The 16,355-nt window shown below is 38.7% G+C and overlaps 1 protein-coding gene across 22 annotated transcripts in view; it reads left to right on the top strand.

The window, feature by feature from the left end:
* TRPM3 (transient receptor potential cation channel subfamily M member 3) overlaps positions 1-16,355 on the top strand; it is a gene marked incomplete at both ends in the record, with an annotated part of 906,375 nt that overhangs the window by 650,254 nt on the left and 239,766 nt on the right. For 7 of the 22 annotated variants that reach the window (XM_080708366.1, XM_080708369.1, XM_080708384.1 and 4 more), the window contains one exon: positions 12,449-12,523. The exons of the other annotated variants lie outside the window; for them this stretch is intronic. In XM_080708366.1, coding sequence (XP_080564492.1) covers positions 12,449-12,523 — 75 coding nt within the window. The remainder of the gene's footprint in view (positions 1-12,448; positions 12,524-16,355) is intronic. 22 annotated transcript variants of the gene reach the window in all.

Here is a 16,355-nt window from a genome sequence, read left to right as displayed (position 1 = left end):
AAAAAAAAAGATAAGGATGTAGCTTGATGGTAGAGTGCTACTGAGTTCAGTCCCCAGAACCACACACATGAGTAGTAGGATGACCTACTTGCCCTGGTTTGCCTGGGACTGTCTCACTGGGGCACTGAAAAGTCCCACATCCCTGGGTCCCTCTGGTATTGGAAAAATTGAGGCTACCTTATAAATGAGTTATTCCTGAGTCTTTAGGTCTACTTCCTTTATTTCTGTGTTCAGTCCCCAAGACAGGGAGGGTGTCACAAGCTTCTGAGAGCATGAAATATAACCTGACTCTGTGACATAGAGGCCTCTTCTCAGTTAGTCAGGAAATGAAGCCCATAGAGAGCATTGAAGCCTCTAGAACAGAAATAAGAAGATGGCTAAAAGTAGACATGGTCATAACACAAAAAACTGTGCAGTTTTCCTCAGTCAGAACAGCCATTCTACCTACTGTCTAATCTGAACACATTTTTTTTCTTTTTATCCTAATTAAAAATACTGCAATTCTTCCCCAAATTACATTTCATTCTATAAGTTCATTACAAAAATTCTATGTACATTTTCATGTCCTGCTTCAAAAGCTTAGGGAATTTAAAATCCACCCGTGGAGCTCAATCTCCTGAAAATTAGATGCTCTGCCCAATTAGATGCTCTGTCCCTACCTCTGACACTTGGAATACCCTTGGCGACATTTGAACACACTTGGTATTTTCCTCCTAGAAGTGAAGACCTCCTCATCACTGGGAGTGACCTGCACAGGGGAGTCGCCTGACCACAAGCCTATTTGCTACATACACGGTGTAATCTTCTAGAAGACACTTTCCTTAAATATAAAGAGAATCCCACTCAGAACACCCATAGGCCCTTTCTCATCAACATGCCAATTATTAATAATAATATACTACAAGGGCCAAGTGTCTTACATTATCCTCAGCACCCTGGAATCCATTACTTCATTCTCTCTCCTCCCTACCCATTCCTACTGTCACCAGTCCGTAAGAAGGCATTGGCAGGGATTACTTACGGGCTCTGTGTATAAAAGGAGGATCATCTTAGACTTAAATGTTATCTGCTTTAAACCATTCTTCTGTCTATAATTATTTAAACTTCAAATGTAATATGCAAGAGCAATGCCAGTAATTCCTTCGGTAAATAAGTACTGATCAAATTTCTACTGTAATCATGGTTAACCCTGGCCATGGTTAAGGTCATGCAAAGCAACAATAAACATTTCCTTGTGCTTAAGTCAAGAAGGACAAAGTAATAAGTGAATAAGCAAATGGATAATGTTTGATAGCAAAAAGTGTTTTATATTAAATTGAGGCCGGGGGAGGTACGTGTCCATGTGCATGCACAGGTGTGTGTCAGGAGTGTTTAGAGTAGGTGGTCATGGACAGCCTTTATGAGGGGTCACATGGACACAAAGGCCTGATAAGCATTCCAGGAAGGGCGAAAGCAGGGATAAAAGTCCAGGTTGTTCAGGACAAAAAAAGCTTGGCAAAAATTTTTTATTTTGCTCTAATGATCTTGGATATGGCAATTTATAGGCTCTCCTTTGTGCCTTAAAACATCACTCTCATTTTGTATTAGAGATTAGACTGAGGTCAGGGGACCAAATTAAAAGCAAGGAGACGCTCTTAGAAAGTTATTGCACTGAGGCAAGGGAGAGATAACAGTGGTTTGAATAAGGAGAGCAAAAGAGGTAGAAAAACATGGTTAGATTCAAGATAGAAAATATATGTGAGCTATTCTAGAAAGTAATAGAAGTTACCCTAATGAGGCTTTAAAATCCCAACATACTTTTTATAAACATTTTATTACTTAAAATTCCAAATATATACAAAAATTAGATCATATTACAGTCTGGTTATTTCTGAAACTACCATTAATATATATTACATGGTAGACGCATATTACTGGTAGTCTCAAAGTAATAATCTATAACCATCACCTCACCTCCACATTTATCAACCTATGCCAAACTTGTCTCCTCTATACATACACACACCCGATTCCTTCTCTGGATAATTAAGGAGGAAATCCAGATAGTATATCATTTTATCCATAAATATTTCATTACCAAAGCATTTTCTAACTTGTTTTGGTCACACATAGGCTACATTTTCAAAGTATTTTCTTAACTCAGTACCAACATAATGGGAAATAATGATCCCAAATTCTTTAGTGGATCTTTAAAAACTAAGAAATATACCATTTCAGGGGCACCAAAACACAGAAACAAAGAATTAGTTCTGGTTTTCTATAACACAGTAGAGAAATTATTGGATAAAGTAATATATGAAAGAGGGTGAAATTCCCAACACATAAAATGATTAATGTTTTGAAGAGATGGAAATGCTTATTACCCTTATTTGATTATTTTACATTGAACACATGTGCTCAGTTATCATAATACACCCCAATGTACAAATGCTATCCCCAAAATATAATATTTCATCCTAAATTTTATCTTAAAATTTTGACAAACATCTTTTGTAGTATCAAATTCTACTATCAATAGACCTAAAATCCATTTAAAATAAATATAGGAAATCGCAACTCTCAAAAATCAAAGTTAGAAATATTCCCAGCAATTGTGGCTTCATTTTAAGAGCTTGAAGGGAAGAATATAAGCTTCAAGAAGAGGTCTTTTCTCATGGTGAGGGATATTAACCTGATGTGGCTGGCAGGCTTGGAAATTCAGATCATCACAGCCAGGTGTCCTTAGGCAACTTACCACATTTCTCTTAGACTTTTACTTCTTCAGCCAAAAATGGAGGGTGATAGTTTCTTAGTCTTTTGAATGAAACATCAGATGAAAAGATTTTGGAATGTGGCAGTTCAGAACATTGCCCCCCTTTCTCCTTTCCCAGCCCGAGGTGGGAAACTACGAGCCTGTTCATACAGCCTCCCTGTCACAGTTCCCTCTCACCTGCAGCCCATCAGAGTCCAGGGCGTTCTTTACAACATCTTTGCCACTATCAGAAATGGCCTGTACTTGTTAAGAAGCCACAACCCCACCCCTTAGTTACAGACAGGGTCCTCAGGGAAACAAAGCCTTAAAATTATATCCTGACGTATCTTCTCAAGCCTCTATTAATATTATTTATTAAAGAGTAATTGGTGCAATTTCTTGGTCATTGTAGCAATAACCAGAAAACTTTTGTTTTTCTGCATGTTGAAAATATATTCTAAGGTAGAGTTGTAGCTCCAGCCTAAGTAGAGTATACAAGAGATATGTAAGCTTCGCTTGGAGATTCAGACTCTCTCAGGATCTAAGGGTAGTCACAAATCTAAGTGAGGCTGTAGAGTAGTCTGCGTCTTGCAAATGGCAGAACTGGAGAGGATATGCATTGGCCCAGAATATATCTTAAGAACTTAGATTCAGGCCGGGTGTGATGGCACACGCTTGTAATCCCCACACTTGGGAGGCGGAGACAGGAGGATCGCGCAGGTTCAAAACCATCCGCACTGGCTTAAGAGACTCTGTTTCCAAGTTAAAAAAAAATTAAAAAGTATAAAATAGGTCTGGGCGTGTAGCCCAGAAGTAGAAAGGTTTCCAGGAACCCCAGTATCACCACAAAAAAAAAAAAAACAAAAACAAAAACAAAAAAACAAAACAAAACAAAAAAAACTTAGATTTGAATCAGGCATGGTGACACACACTTGTATCCAAGTAGTTATGGGGCTGAGACAGGAGGATTACAGGTTTGAGGCCAGCCTCAACAATTTATCCACACCCTCAGCAATTTTGAGAGACCCTGTTTCAAAGTAAAAAAAAAAAAAAAAAAAAAAAAAAAAAAAAAAAAAGGTCTGGGGAGGAGGGGTGTAGCTTGGAGGTAGAATGCCTTGGGTTCAATCCCTAGCACTTAGGTTTGGGACAATACTAGATTTTCTTCTTATAATTTAGCATTTTATTTCAAAAGAGACATTGGAAGGAGAAGATAGAAATCAAGTTCTCCTCAGGATCCATTTGATTAAGGAGTCGGTTGTTAGTATTTGAGTGTTATTTTAGGTCTGGCCAGGTAGAAATTCTATTTGGATTCCATATCTAATTATTTTGTGAACATTAACATTGTATGTAGAAATTCTGGTATGAGATTAGAATTTTCTGACTTTATCTCCCTACTTGAAAGAGAACTCTGTGTCAGACTAAATCCAGTCTGAGATTATTTCCCCACAGGAGACCTCACAGACACACCCATTCTGTGATACTGGCTGATGGTGGTGTCTGGGTAGTCCTGGATTTCCACAATTAGTGCTTTTCTTATTCTCCAGGTTTGCTTGGAAGATAGCCTGATGCTATTCTTTCTCTGCCCCAGAGTAATATCTGACATTTAAGCCTGGCCTCGCCTGATGGGGCCGCCTCAAGTTCTTTTCTCCAGAGCAGCAGATTAAAATGAGCTTGGCATTTAGTTCTAAGTAAACAAGCAGCAGAAATGATTGCAGAATTCATAAAATACAATCAAGTGTGGTATTTGAGGATACTGATATTTAGAAGTTTCTGGGGAAGAAATTATTTTATTATGAAGTTCCTATGCCAAGACATCTATTCATGTACGATGGTACGCTTTCTTACACACAAAAAAGTAATAATGATAATGGCTCCCAGTAGGACAGAAGGCCATCTCTATTAAGTTATGTTTTGTGGAGAAGAAGTATTTCCTCTTTCTTTAGAGATGTATGATATCTGAACACTGTAAACATGTTGGTATACAAGGTAATTCAAAGATACTAAATTCCAGTTGGTTATGGGAGATCAGTACAATCTACTTGGCTAGAAAAAAACAAGACTTTAAATTGGTATATGCCTGTGAGAACACACACACACACACACACACACACACACACACACACACACTTAAAGCATTTTGCTGTGATGCGAATTCTTTAGTCAAAAATCAGTACTTGGAACTGCATTATATATATATATATCCTGGTTCCTTTACCACCATTATTGGTGATAGCTTTGAGACATGGCTGTAGTACAGCTCTCAACTAGGGTGACATCCTTCCATTACCGTCAGAAGGCACTTAAAATATGAGAGAGGAATTAAAGGTGTCATAATTTTTGTGCCTGTGTATGCACGTGTGCATGAATGTGTGGTACTGGGGATTGAATTCAGGAGCATTCTACCTCTGAGATACACTCCCAGCCCTATTTTATTATTTTATTTTGAAACAGGGTCTAAGTTGTTGAGAGTATCACTTAGTTTCTGAGACTGACCTTAAACCTGTGATCCTCCTGTCTCTGCCTCCCAAGAGCTGAGGTTACAGCTGTGTACCACCACACCCAGCTTTTGGTACTTATTAATGGCATGGGAGAGGGGGCAGGCATGTCCACATTTTCTAATATGCAAGGCAGTTTCACATGGAGAATTGCCTGACCCAGTTACCAGTAGCATCCCTTAGGAAAAAGTACCTGGAAAATGGAACATTTGAAGACATATGTAGAAGCATCTTCACTGAAGAGCAGCAGTGAGTCCAAATATTTAACAACCTCTGAGGGTTCTGAGACTCTAAATCCAGAGCCCAACTGGCTGCCAGCTCTCACACTCTCTTCAGACCCTCACAAATACTGCTATTGAGAAGTTCTTCCTAACATCTAACTTCATTTGTGCTTTAAGCGTGTTCTCTACAAAACGAGGACCAGAGTTGTTGTCTGTATCAGAGCTCTCCGTATATTTGAAAACTCTAAAGGGCTTAACATCACTGCTGTATGTGTCAGGCTCAGTGATCCCAGGAATGTGCTCAAGGTCGGGAGCTTCCTGCCTGAGTCCTGAGCCCTGACACTCACCGAAATCCTACCGCCCACCATTACTAGCTAATGTGTGGGAAGAGACAAGGCCCAGAAATGTGGATGTTTTACTGGAGAGTCTGTGGAGAGCCTGCTCCCTAGATATGCTACCCAGGAAATATTTTAATGAAGCAAGGTTCTAATAGAATAGGCTTTGAAATTGAATTCCATAAAAATGCTATTTTAATGTAAAATTATTGAGACTCGTTTCAGAAATAAGAGACAATGTAATCATTTAAATCTTGAGTGAATTAATGAAGTAAAATATCATGAGGCAGTGTCTTTCACATATGTGCATGCCATTTTCAGTATATGTTCTTCACATCCCTGGACTGTAGTAGACCCCTGGGGTATATTAGTATTTTTCTACTATTAAGTTATGAAGCCAAATTACCCTGGACACTTGACATGGATTAAAGGGCATGATTGATATCCTCCTCAATAAATTTGGATCTGTCATTATTGATCCAACCCTAGCTGGTTTGTCTTTTGATTCCAGCTTGTGTTATTTACTTGAACCCAAATGGTAGATCTATAGACCTTGGGGTTTCCCTTCTTCCTTAGGGAGTGAAAAAGCACAATAGTATGTATTGCCTTAACACTAAACACACTGCCTTTCACTAAAACCATGAGTGAGTACTTGAAAATAGATCTTACTTTCCTCTCCAGATACTCTATGTGTGCAATTTCTTTGCTCCATTTCTGACTTAGCATCTTTTCCATTAATTTTTTATAATAAAAATTGAGTATTTCTTATTTTAAATGCTTAGAACCAGAACTGTCTCAGATTTTGAAATTTGGGGAATAGCAGATTTTCAGATTGGGGATGTTCAACCTATACCAACATTATAACTATTGTGTCTTTTCCATGCAAACCAAGTTTCAATAGAAAACAATTGAAATGTTTAGAAATTCTATTGGAAAATATAATAAGTTCAAAAGGCAAATGACACAGGAATAATTTCCATAATATGCAAGGAGTATCTACAAATTAAAAAAACTAGAAAAAATCACTATGGAGAAAAGGACAAAATGTATCAACAAGAAGATTATAGGGAAGAAAATGCAAATATTCAACCACAATCAACAATGAAATATTGTTAGCCTATCAAACTGGCAAAAACCAGCTGTTGAAATACTAATATTAGTAAATATATATGGAAATAGGTACCCATTTAGAAGACAATTCAGCTACCCCCCTCAAATCTTACATATGTATACTTTTGAACCCTATAATTTTACTTCTAGAAATTTATCTAGGTATAGTTACAACATTATTCACAGTGGTGAAACAGAAAAAAAAAACCCAAATGATTCATCAATAAACAAATGCTTTGACATCTTATATGTAGATACATAGTAAAATATTCTGATATTATCATGAATAATGCAATAGTTTTTCAGGGGCTTATATAAAAAAATTTAAGAGTATATATTTTATTTTCCTTAAGTTAAAATCCTATAGCATAAATGTACAACTATATACTTAGTTTAAATGCACTTATGTTTTCTTAAAAATTATATACATATTTATATTTATATGCTTATAAAATACCCCAAAGAACACAAGTGAACAATTAGTATTTATAATGAAACTTAAAGTAGGGGAGGGAAGACAAGAAGTGACAGTTTATACTTTTCTTTTTCTTTTTTTCTTTTCTTTTTTATTTCTTTTTTTTATTGATGCATTGTAGTCATACATCTTAATGGGATAAAAGATGGTGGAGACATACATGCACACATCACCCAATTATCCCTTACCCGATTCCCACCCCATTCTCTCCCCATCCTTCCTTCCCATGCTTGGCTTAGTGATCCACTTTGATCTGTTTGTTTAAGTGCATCATGTGCTTTACAGAGTTCCCTCTTCCCCCTCCCATCCCCTCAGTTAGGTCGCCTTATTTGCTCCTCTATAGAATCTCATCTAGAGTTCCTCCTGTTACCCATTTCTCCCTAGCTTTCACATATTAGGGAAAGCATCCAATTTCTTATTTATTTTGTGACTGACTAAATCTCACTTTACTTCCTGATGTTGATTTTTGCAGCGAGCATATACTGCTTTTGTAATAGAGGGAGATAGCACCACTTTGGAAGTAGTCAGCCCATCCATGCAACATGGGCATTTGGAACCTTCCTCTTACAAGTATATGTATATTCTATTATTCTAAATAGCTTTATTACGTATTTTAAGTTATGCAAAATGATGCTATAAGACACATATGTAGTGAAATAATACTATCGTGGAACAAATTAATACACCCATGATGTCACATAGCTACTCATGCCCCACCATAGCAAGAATTTCCATAATCTACTCATCTAGCAGAACTTCTGAGTATAGTACACTGATATCAGCAATACTCCTCATGTTGTGTATAGTAGATTAGATCTTCCAGACTGGCAACCTTTAACTCACCTCTCCCTATTTCCTCTCATGCCCCTAACACTGGGGTGACCCCTGTCATTCTTGACCTGTGTCTAAGAAACCAGCCCTACAGTATGCAACATTCCTTCTCTGGTTCACTCAACTGCTGCCAATTCTTTTAATAAAGAATATTCTTTTAATAAAGAATATTTTATAAAATTAAAGTTAGTCAAGAAACCCAACAAAGAGCATAAGGGCACACAGAGAACAATATTCTCAAATAATATATAAAGGACACGTGTACAGATTATGGATGGCCGATTGTGGTGGCGCACACTTGTAAGTAATCCTAGCACTTGGGAGGCTGAGACAGGAGGATCTCAGGTTCATGGCCAGCCTCAGCTACTTAGGCTCTCAGCAACTTAGTGAGACCCTGTTTCAAAATAAAGGATAAAAAAATAGGGCTGGGGTTGTAGCTCAGAGGTAGAATGCCCCTAAGTTTAATTCCCACAAATAAAAAATAAAAATAAAATGATAATACCACTGAAACAGACTTCATGCTTAGATTTGATAATGGCTGACACCAGAATCCAATTCATCTTCTCTCTTTGATGTTGATGAATGATGAAGCAACCTAAACTTCTCCCCAATCTTTGTCTAGAATAATGTTCTCGTTATTCCAATGGTGAGACTGAAAATGGCTGAGGTGTATGACTCTACTGTGAAAACCGTCTAGAAGAGCTAGCATTATTCAGGTTCCCTGCATCAGATTCCTGGGCTCCCCGGAGTCCAGCACCTTCTCTCCTCTGTGGTGCCACCCACTTGGCAGCTGTTTCCTCTTGAACACGGCTCATATGCTCATTGTGAGAAAGTGCTCTGTATACGCATTACCCCAGGATACCTTTAAGATGCTTTTTTTGCAGGCAAAATACATATCCATTTCTTCAAATTTTCAAAATATGGCAAAAAAAAATATCTGTCATTTAAAATAAATAGTGATTGCTCTCTTTGCATGTTTCCCCTTGACGATACTTTTAGGCTCTTCCACTAGCATTTTTTGCTTGTGTGCCTACAATACACAAAACACTGTAGAGGTGAAATATAAATAAGGCTTAGCTGTGGACATGAACTTAGTCTTACAAATAATTAACCTTACCTATTGTTTGCCGAGTGTTCTTCTAAATAATTTACAAGCAATAGATGACCTAATATTTATGACAAACCTAAATAGGTGGCATTATTTCTTTCCCATTTAATAAGGGGAAAACATAAGAGACAAGTGGTAGGCCAAAGTTAGATCGCTAGTAAGTGACAGTCACAGGAAGCCTCTTTCTGAGCACACGCCAGGACCACTCTGCTCCACGGCCTCTCTGTGTGCAGGGAGAGGCCTTACAGACCAGCAAGAGCTGAAAGCCTTCTAATAACACAAAGTGCAACAGGTGTTCAGACAAACACTTCTGAGTCAGATGTTCATGGAGTGCCTGGCAGAGGGCGTTCCAGTAAAATCTGACAGATAGAATGGGGGTAATGAATTGGCAGCCACATCGGCGAAAGCTTTTAACAGCCAGGAACTTAGTCCAGTGAATTCTCTTGCTTATTTTACTTGTGTTCATTTTTTTTTAAATCTTCTGTTGGCATAAGCAAAATTTCAGCTGCAAACATGAATAAAGATTGCATGTGAACTAGAGGTAACTTTTTCAGAAATATAATCATCAAGATCATGAGAAAAAGATATAGATATTTCATGGTTGCCCTCTTATTGACTGATTGATATGTACATAAGTTTAGGGACATATTAAAGCAGAATGTAGAATTGGAATAAACAGGAGTGAGTGTGTGTGTGTGTGTGTGTGTGTGTGTGTGTGTGTGTGTGTAAGAGAGAGAGAGAGATCTAGTTTATTGATTTTGTTTTGCAGATAGGAAAGTCACTTGGTTTTAAAAGGTCAAATATCCTGCCTAAATTCATGCAGTGTATTAACTTGGCAGAATTTGAACTGACAACTCCAAGCCTATGATTCTTTTCTCAGCATCCCGTCACTACCTTAGTTTGGGAGACACTTTTCTTTCTTACTGTAGTTGGTGAATTTAAGAATTCAGATAAGAAAAAGCCCCAAGGCATCTGAGCAACAACAGAAGTAGGACACTTAGGGCATCAACCTCATTTCCATGTCAAATATTTGGCCCTTTATCCCCTCATTTCCCATTTTCTCTACTATGTCCTGAAGGACAATTAAGAAAATATCCGGACAACCGGGAGCACACTCAATATACATCAGCTATTCCCATTTTTTAACTATGCTACTAATCGTACCCTAGTTGATCTTCACTGAAGTGTCATTTAAACTTCTGTTTATAAGGGTTTGATAACTGGGGGGAAAATAAACTGAAAAGACCAACATGCTGTTCACTCTGCAGGAAAGATGTAGCTAAGCCAATTTCTTGCTCAGTTCCATCAACAAATGCTTGTGCTAAATTTCCGGAAGGGTTTATGTGTGGTTGCTGTCTACTAGATGCTTTGCTTACAGTATTTAGTGAGTGGTCTAATTGCCATACACAGTGGTAGAGCAGCCTGGGAGTATGTGCTTACAAGATGAAACTGTGTTCTCAGAAACATATTAATTAGGAACTTTCTGGGAATGTACAGTTTGGTTTGTTATTCTATGAACTATGGATGACCTGAAGGAAATAGCCATTGTATTCTGTGCTTTGGGGATAGTGCTTGTGGTTTTCCCAATGACTACGTATTTATGAGAGGGCAGCTCTGCCAGGGTATGGGCACTGAGTAATGACCAAGTGATGCTCCTTGTGAAGTGGGTACCATGACACTCACCAGCCAGCCCTTACCGCCTGACAGCTGCCACAGGTGGAGGCTGATCTCACAGTCTAGCATGATCCTAGGCAGCTGGGGTCAAAAGACCTAATGTGGGGCTCTGGAGTCCTCCCTACATGCTATTCCTAGGAAAGAAATAAAAAGAAGGCATAAGCAAAGTTAATCATGCCCATGAATTCTCTTTCAAGACCTAGATTTAAAATGAGATGCTGCCTGAGCCATCTAGCAAAATGCTAGCTTGATTAGTAATTTGGCAGCTTCAGAGACATGATATTAACATGGCATTTTCCCCTAGTTTGGATTAAAAGAGCCAAATTGGTTGGTAAAAAAAAACTATCATAGTGCAGTGACTTTGAGAACTTTATTTTTGTCAATGAAAGAAGCAGAGTAGAATACAGGGCATCAGTCTGGTAAATAATATAGTCCATGTTGAAAAACACATTGGTATTTGTTTCAATTCCTTTTTTTTTTTTTTGGTGGTACCCTTCTATCTCTGGGCTACACTCCCAGACACACACACACACACACACACACACACACACACACACACACATATATATATATATATATATATATATATATATATATATATATATATATACATATATACATACATATATACTTTTTTTATCTTTGGAAACAGGGTCTCTTAAGCCAGCGCGACTGGCTTCGAACCTGTGCGATCCTCCTGTCTCCACCTCCCAAGTGTGGGGATTATAAGCATGTGTCACCACACCTGGCTCAATTCCTTTTTAAAATAAAATATAGTTTCTGAAAAGGTAGGTTTTTAGGCCATATATAGCTAATGACTTGAGAGTAGAGTGCTCATTTCTCCAGAAATCAGAAAAAAATGCCTTTAAAACTAGAAAAGGGATGAATCTGATTCCTGTCCTGTTCTGAAAGACACAGGACTGGAAGATTCATAGTTATCATTATAATGAACACAACAGCAACTGACATTTCTTAAGACTTCAAGTATTGGTATAAGCACTTTAAGATAAATACAGTTCCCCATCCCAGAATTTATCTGGGCTAAGACAGAATATGAAGTCTACTTCCCTCACTGAGGGGATGCTGGATTCAAGAACCTGTTTAATTTTGATCGTAAGAAAGGCTGTGTGATGCAGGGCCTGGTGACACACACCTATAATCCTAGTACTTGGGAGGCAGATATAGGAGGATAGCAAGTTCAAAACCAGACTCAGCAACTTAGTGAGATACTGCTTCAAAAATAATAAATAAAAAAGGCTGGCTGTACTTCAGAGGTAGAATGCCCCTGAATTAAATCCCTGGTACAACAAAAGAAAAAGGCTGTGTGATGCTTTGCATAGATCTGCGTGTGCAGTGTGAGCTGCAGTCACGCATATATGTTTATACAAATCAGGTAATCCATCCGCCTTAATCAAAATGTGTCTAACCTTTGAGTTGTAAAAATTTCAAAGATTTTATTTTTTGACAGGATGCTTGCCGCTTTTCTCTCTTGAATCCCGCTTGTTTTATTCATTTGGGGGTATTTGCCAATTAGACACAATTGGTAAGTATAATTAATGGACACCTTGAATTTCCTTTTAAACCCCAGCCAAGAAAATTAACCATAGGAACCTTTATTGCCTTTTAAAATTCCTAATAATACCACTTGCTACTACTTCTGTTTATCTCTTCTAAAACATCCGAGCACATCAGGGATTAGTGAATCCTTGTCCTAAAGATACCACAGGAGACGGCTTGACTATACTAGTAGGAAGAAAGCATTTACTTATGTTCCAGCCACTACACCAGGCTTTTTCATATATACTATCCTCTTTTAAACCACACAAAATCCTGTGATGATAGGCATTGCCTTCCCTTTTAAATTTGGCCAAATGGCAGCTCAAAGAGGTTACGTTCTTATTTTAACTCCAGTTAGTGGGGTAGCTAGGTGCAAACCTAGGCTGGTATGATTCTAGAACCTTCGTTCCTTCCATCTGCATATGAAAGCATTCTCCTTCAAGAACAAGATCCCCTAAAAAGCTGATATCTTGGAAAACTTGACCACCATCATTTCATTCAGAATTATTTGAGTGCCAGCTATCTGCCAGGTCTGAATAAAGCATTCCTTTGGTTAAATGAGTCATCAAGCAAGACTTTGGGAAGAGGGGGGTGGTTAGTGCAAGTCTGGAGAAGGAGTCTGAGGAGAAAGTGGGCAAAATGATGGGGTGCAGAGGGAGGCAAGCGGCGCTCCTGATCGTGTACCCATGGCTACAGTCTCTTCATGTGACTCGTGGACTTCCCTTTGTCATCCTATGCCTGAGAATATATGAAGGAGGCTGGGAAGGCAAAGGGACGTTCAATTGTCATCACCAGCATCTTTTTTGATCATTGCACCATCATCAAATGCATTGGGGTGACCATGACATGCAGTGTCCTGCCATTGAGCCCATAACTGTCCCATGAGAGGGATAATAGCTGTTTATGTTAAAGGACACGGTAGAACTCTCTCCAGGGGACTCAGGAAGTGGGGAGGAGCAAACTGCACTCTCATAGACTGGCAGCCCCAAGTTCAAACCATGTGACTTGAAAAGGGAATTGGGCTTCCTCTAAGCAGGTTACATGTGTATCAAGAACATCTTTTTTGCCTTGGGTTGATGCTCTAATCTGTTTGGCTCAGTCACGCAGATTTTCTACTGTCTCAGGCAATCAAGGGAAAGACAAAACGCCAAATCACAGCTGCCAAATTCAATTGAAGCTGTGAAGATGTGCCACTTTTCTGCTGTTCTCAACATCGTTGTTCAAAATGTTCTCTGCTTTCTAGAGGGTCTTCCCTTAAAGAATATTTTGTAGGAAGAAAACAACACAATCTAAATCCTGCCTCATTTTCATTTTATGAACTGACTTGAAATAACTTGGCTGTGTATCTGAAGGGTCTGCCATGCTTGTTAATGAAAAAACACTTCATCAGTCAATATGGTGAAGTTAAAATAACACTGAGGAACAGAACATATTTTAGTGAAGCCTGTTTTGTGATTTTTGCCATCTCGTGGGTCTAACTTTTTTCTTATTCAGGATGGGAGCTCTCTTTCAGCAAGGAGACTTTTCCCCATTGGTATTACTTGCTCAAAGACTGAGACAATTCTTATAAACAAATGAGTCTGAAAAGGGAAACTGTCCACCATTCTGATAAGATCTCTTAAGCACTTTTACATGCAAGGAAGAACTTTGAGGTCTTTTTGCAGATTCAAAATATTTAGGTTTTAATGTCATATGGACATTCTAGTCTCAAGGACAACAAAATTTGTTGTTGCTACTCAGATAGAAGGGATTCCTATCATAACAGAGACCTTCCTGATGGTAGTCAGTCTCTTCCTGGTTTCATGGATAATTGAAGGATCTTCTGTATTTTTCATCTGATGCTTGCCTAGCTTCTTTCTCCACCATAACACCATATGGACCTACTGTTCCACCCACCTCAAGATACTTATGGTTTCCCTTCAATGACATAAGCCCATTGGGTATGTTTTTACTCTCTTTTGATATTTGCTGAAACGCCATCTTCTCCCATCTCTACCTACATGCTCACAACCTTTTCTTCCCCTAAATCTCAGCTCAAAAATTCTCCCTCTACCCATCCCAAGACCCCTCTTCTGTGATCCTTATAGAGAGACCCACATTTGCCACACTACTACGTCACTCTATCTGACCCTCTTTCTTAGTACTTCTTCTCTTGGTAGAATGATTTTCCCTCTACCTGTTCCATCCCCCATCCTCTGTAGATTGTGAACTCCTACAGATCAGGGTCTCTCATATCTATTTTTACCATTCTAAAAACTTAGCACTGCCTAACACCTGCAAGTAGATGCTCAATAAATTGCTGTTGTAAATATTAGTGTTTGGTCTTCCTGGCCTCACTTTTATCACTGTTTTCTACCTTAATATTGAAACGAATGGACTGGCTTAGATATTAAAAGTTAAAAAGGAAGGACGAATAATAGCAACATAGAAAAACTCAAGGATGAAAAATAAATGGGACTATGTTTAGGCAAAAACCAATGTGCATACCTCTGATTCATGGTCATGAATGCACTTAGGCTGGGAAGTTTTGACTGTGTTCCTATTAAATTGTGATCGTTGTTAAATGGTTTTCATTTTATAAATTTGGAGAGTCTAAGAATATATATTTTTGTTAACAGCCTGTGCCACCTTGGCTTCAGTATTTCTGCATACACAGAAAAAGAAAGAACTACTGATCTCCCCCCACTTATTCAAAATGATAGTTGCCCATGGCTTCTTTTCAGTCTAGATTAGGATCAATCCTTTGGATAGAAATGCATAGCAAACTCTGAAAAGTTAAAAACATAAGATACATGGGAAAGCTTGTGCTGACTGAGTACTTTTCTGCTGTAATGAATAATTTTATAGTGAGATATATTTAGAGAAGATACAGTATCTCATTCCCTGGGGGGTCTAGAAGAAAAGGGGCCTGAGATTTTAATTTGCTTAAGATGGTTAAAGCCAAGAAATTTATCTTGGGGACCTTCAGAGCCCCTTCCAGTGGTTCATAATCATTTGCCTCTCCCTTCAAAATATTACTTAGAGCATTTCAAGCCCTTGAAACTCATGGATATAAAAGTAAAGTGTGATTCATATAGAACTGAGGAACAACTAGAAACAGTGCTTCTGGCTGTTGCTAATAACGTTGCCAGCGTTTTAACAGAATAAAACCCTTTCAACCCTGAATCCTCAGCTTCATATCATTAGCTCGAGAAAAATGAGAGATTGTATGCCCTAATAATGGCCTAATAAATAAACAGCTGCTTTTTTCCTCTCTTTCACCACCCATAGCTAAAACAAATAAGCAGCCCTTCCACTCACTGAACAGGCTGTCCCTGTTCTGCATAAGAGGCCAGATCTCAAAAGCTATGCAGAGTTGTACGTGCCACGACCCAGCAGGCAGACGCTGGAGTCCTAAAGCACGGGCGGGGAGTTGGCGACTCTAACGAGCCTTGGCATATCTGGGTCTGCGTGGGGTTCTATGGGCAATTCCTGCTGGAAAGAGAATTAGTGGGAAAATCAGGTGTGCCTCTGCCCAAGCAGGGAGGTGGGGATTGAAGAGTCAGCTTTTCTGGTCATCAAACAACTCTGAGCTGAACCCTCCCTCATTAGCAACATTTCTTTTGCACAGAGGAGCACAGGAAATGTGGACTGGTTCTGCTGCACATTAGTGTTTATTATTAATTCCAGCAGGAGACCATGAAGCGAGCCGCAATTGAACATGGCGTGCCCACATGAAGCGTTTAGGGAAGAGTTTGCCTCACCCTTTTATTTCCAGTCTTATTTTCTTTGCATGCATGGAGCAGGGTTTGTTTTGTTCTGTTGAGTTATTTGTTACC

The sequence above is a fragment of the Muscardinus avellanarius genome (genome assembly GCF_963383645.1).
Source record: "Muscardinus avellanarius genome assembly, chromosome: 13".
NCBI lineage: Eukaryota > Metazoa > Chordata > Mammalia > Rodentia > Gliridae > Muscardinus > Muscardinus avellanarius.
The sequence above is the reverse complement of the archived record's forward strand: the minus strand, read 5'-3'. Positions and strand labels throughout refer to the sequence as shown.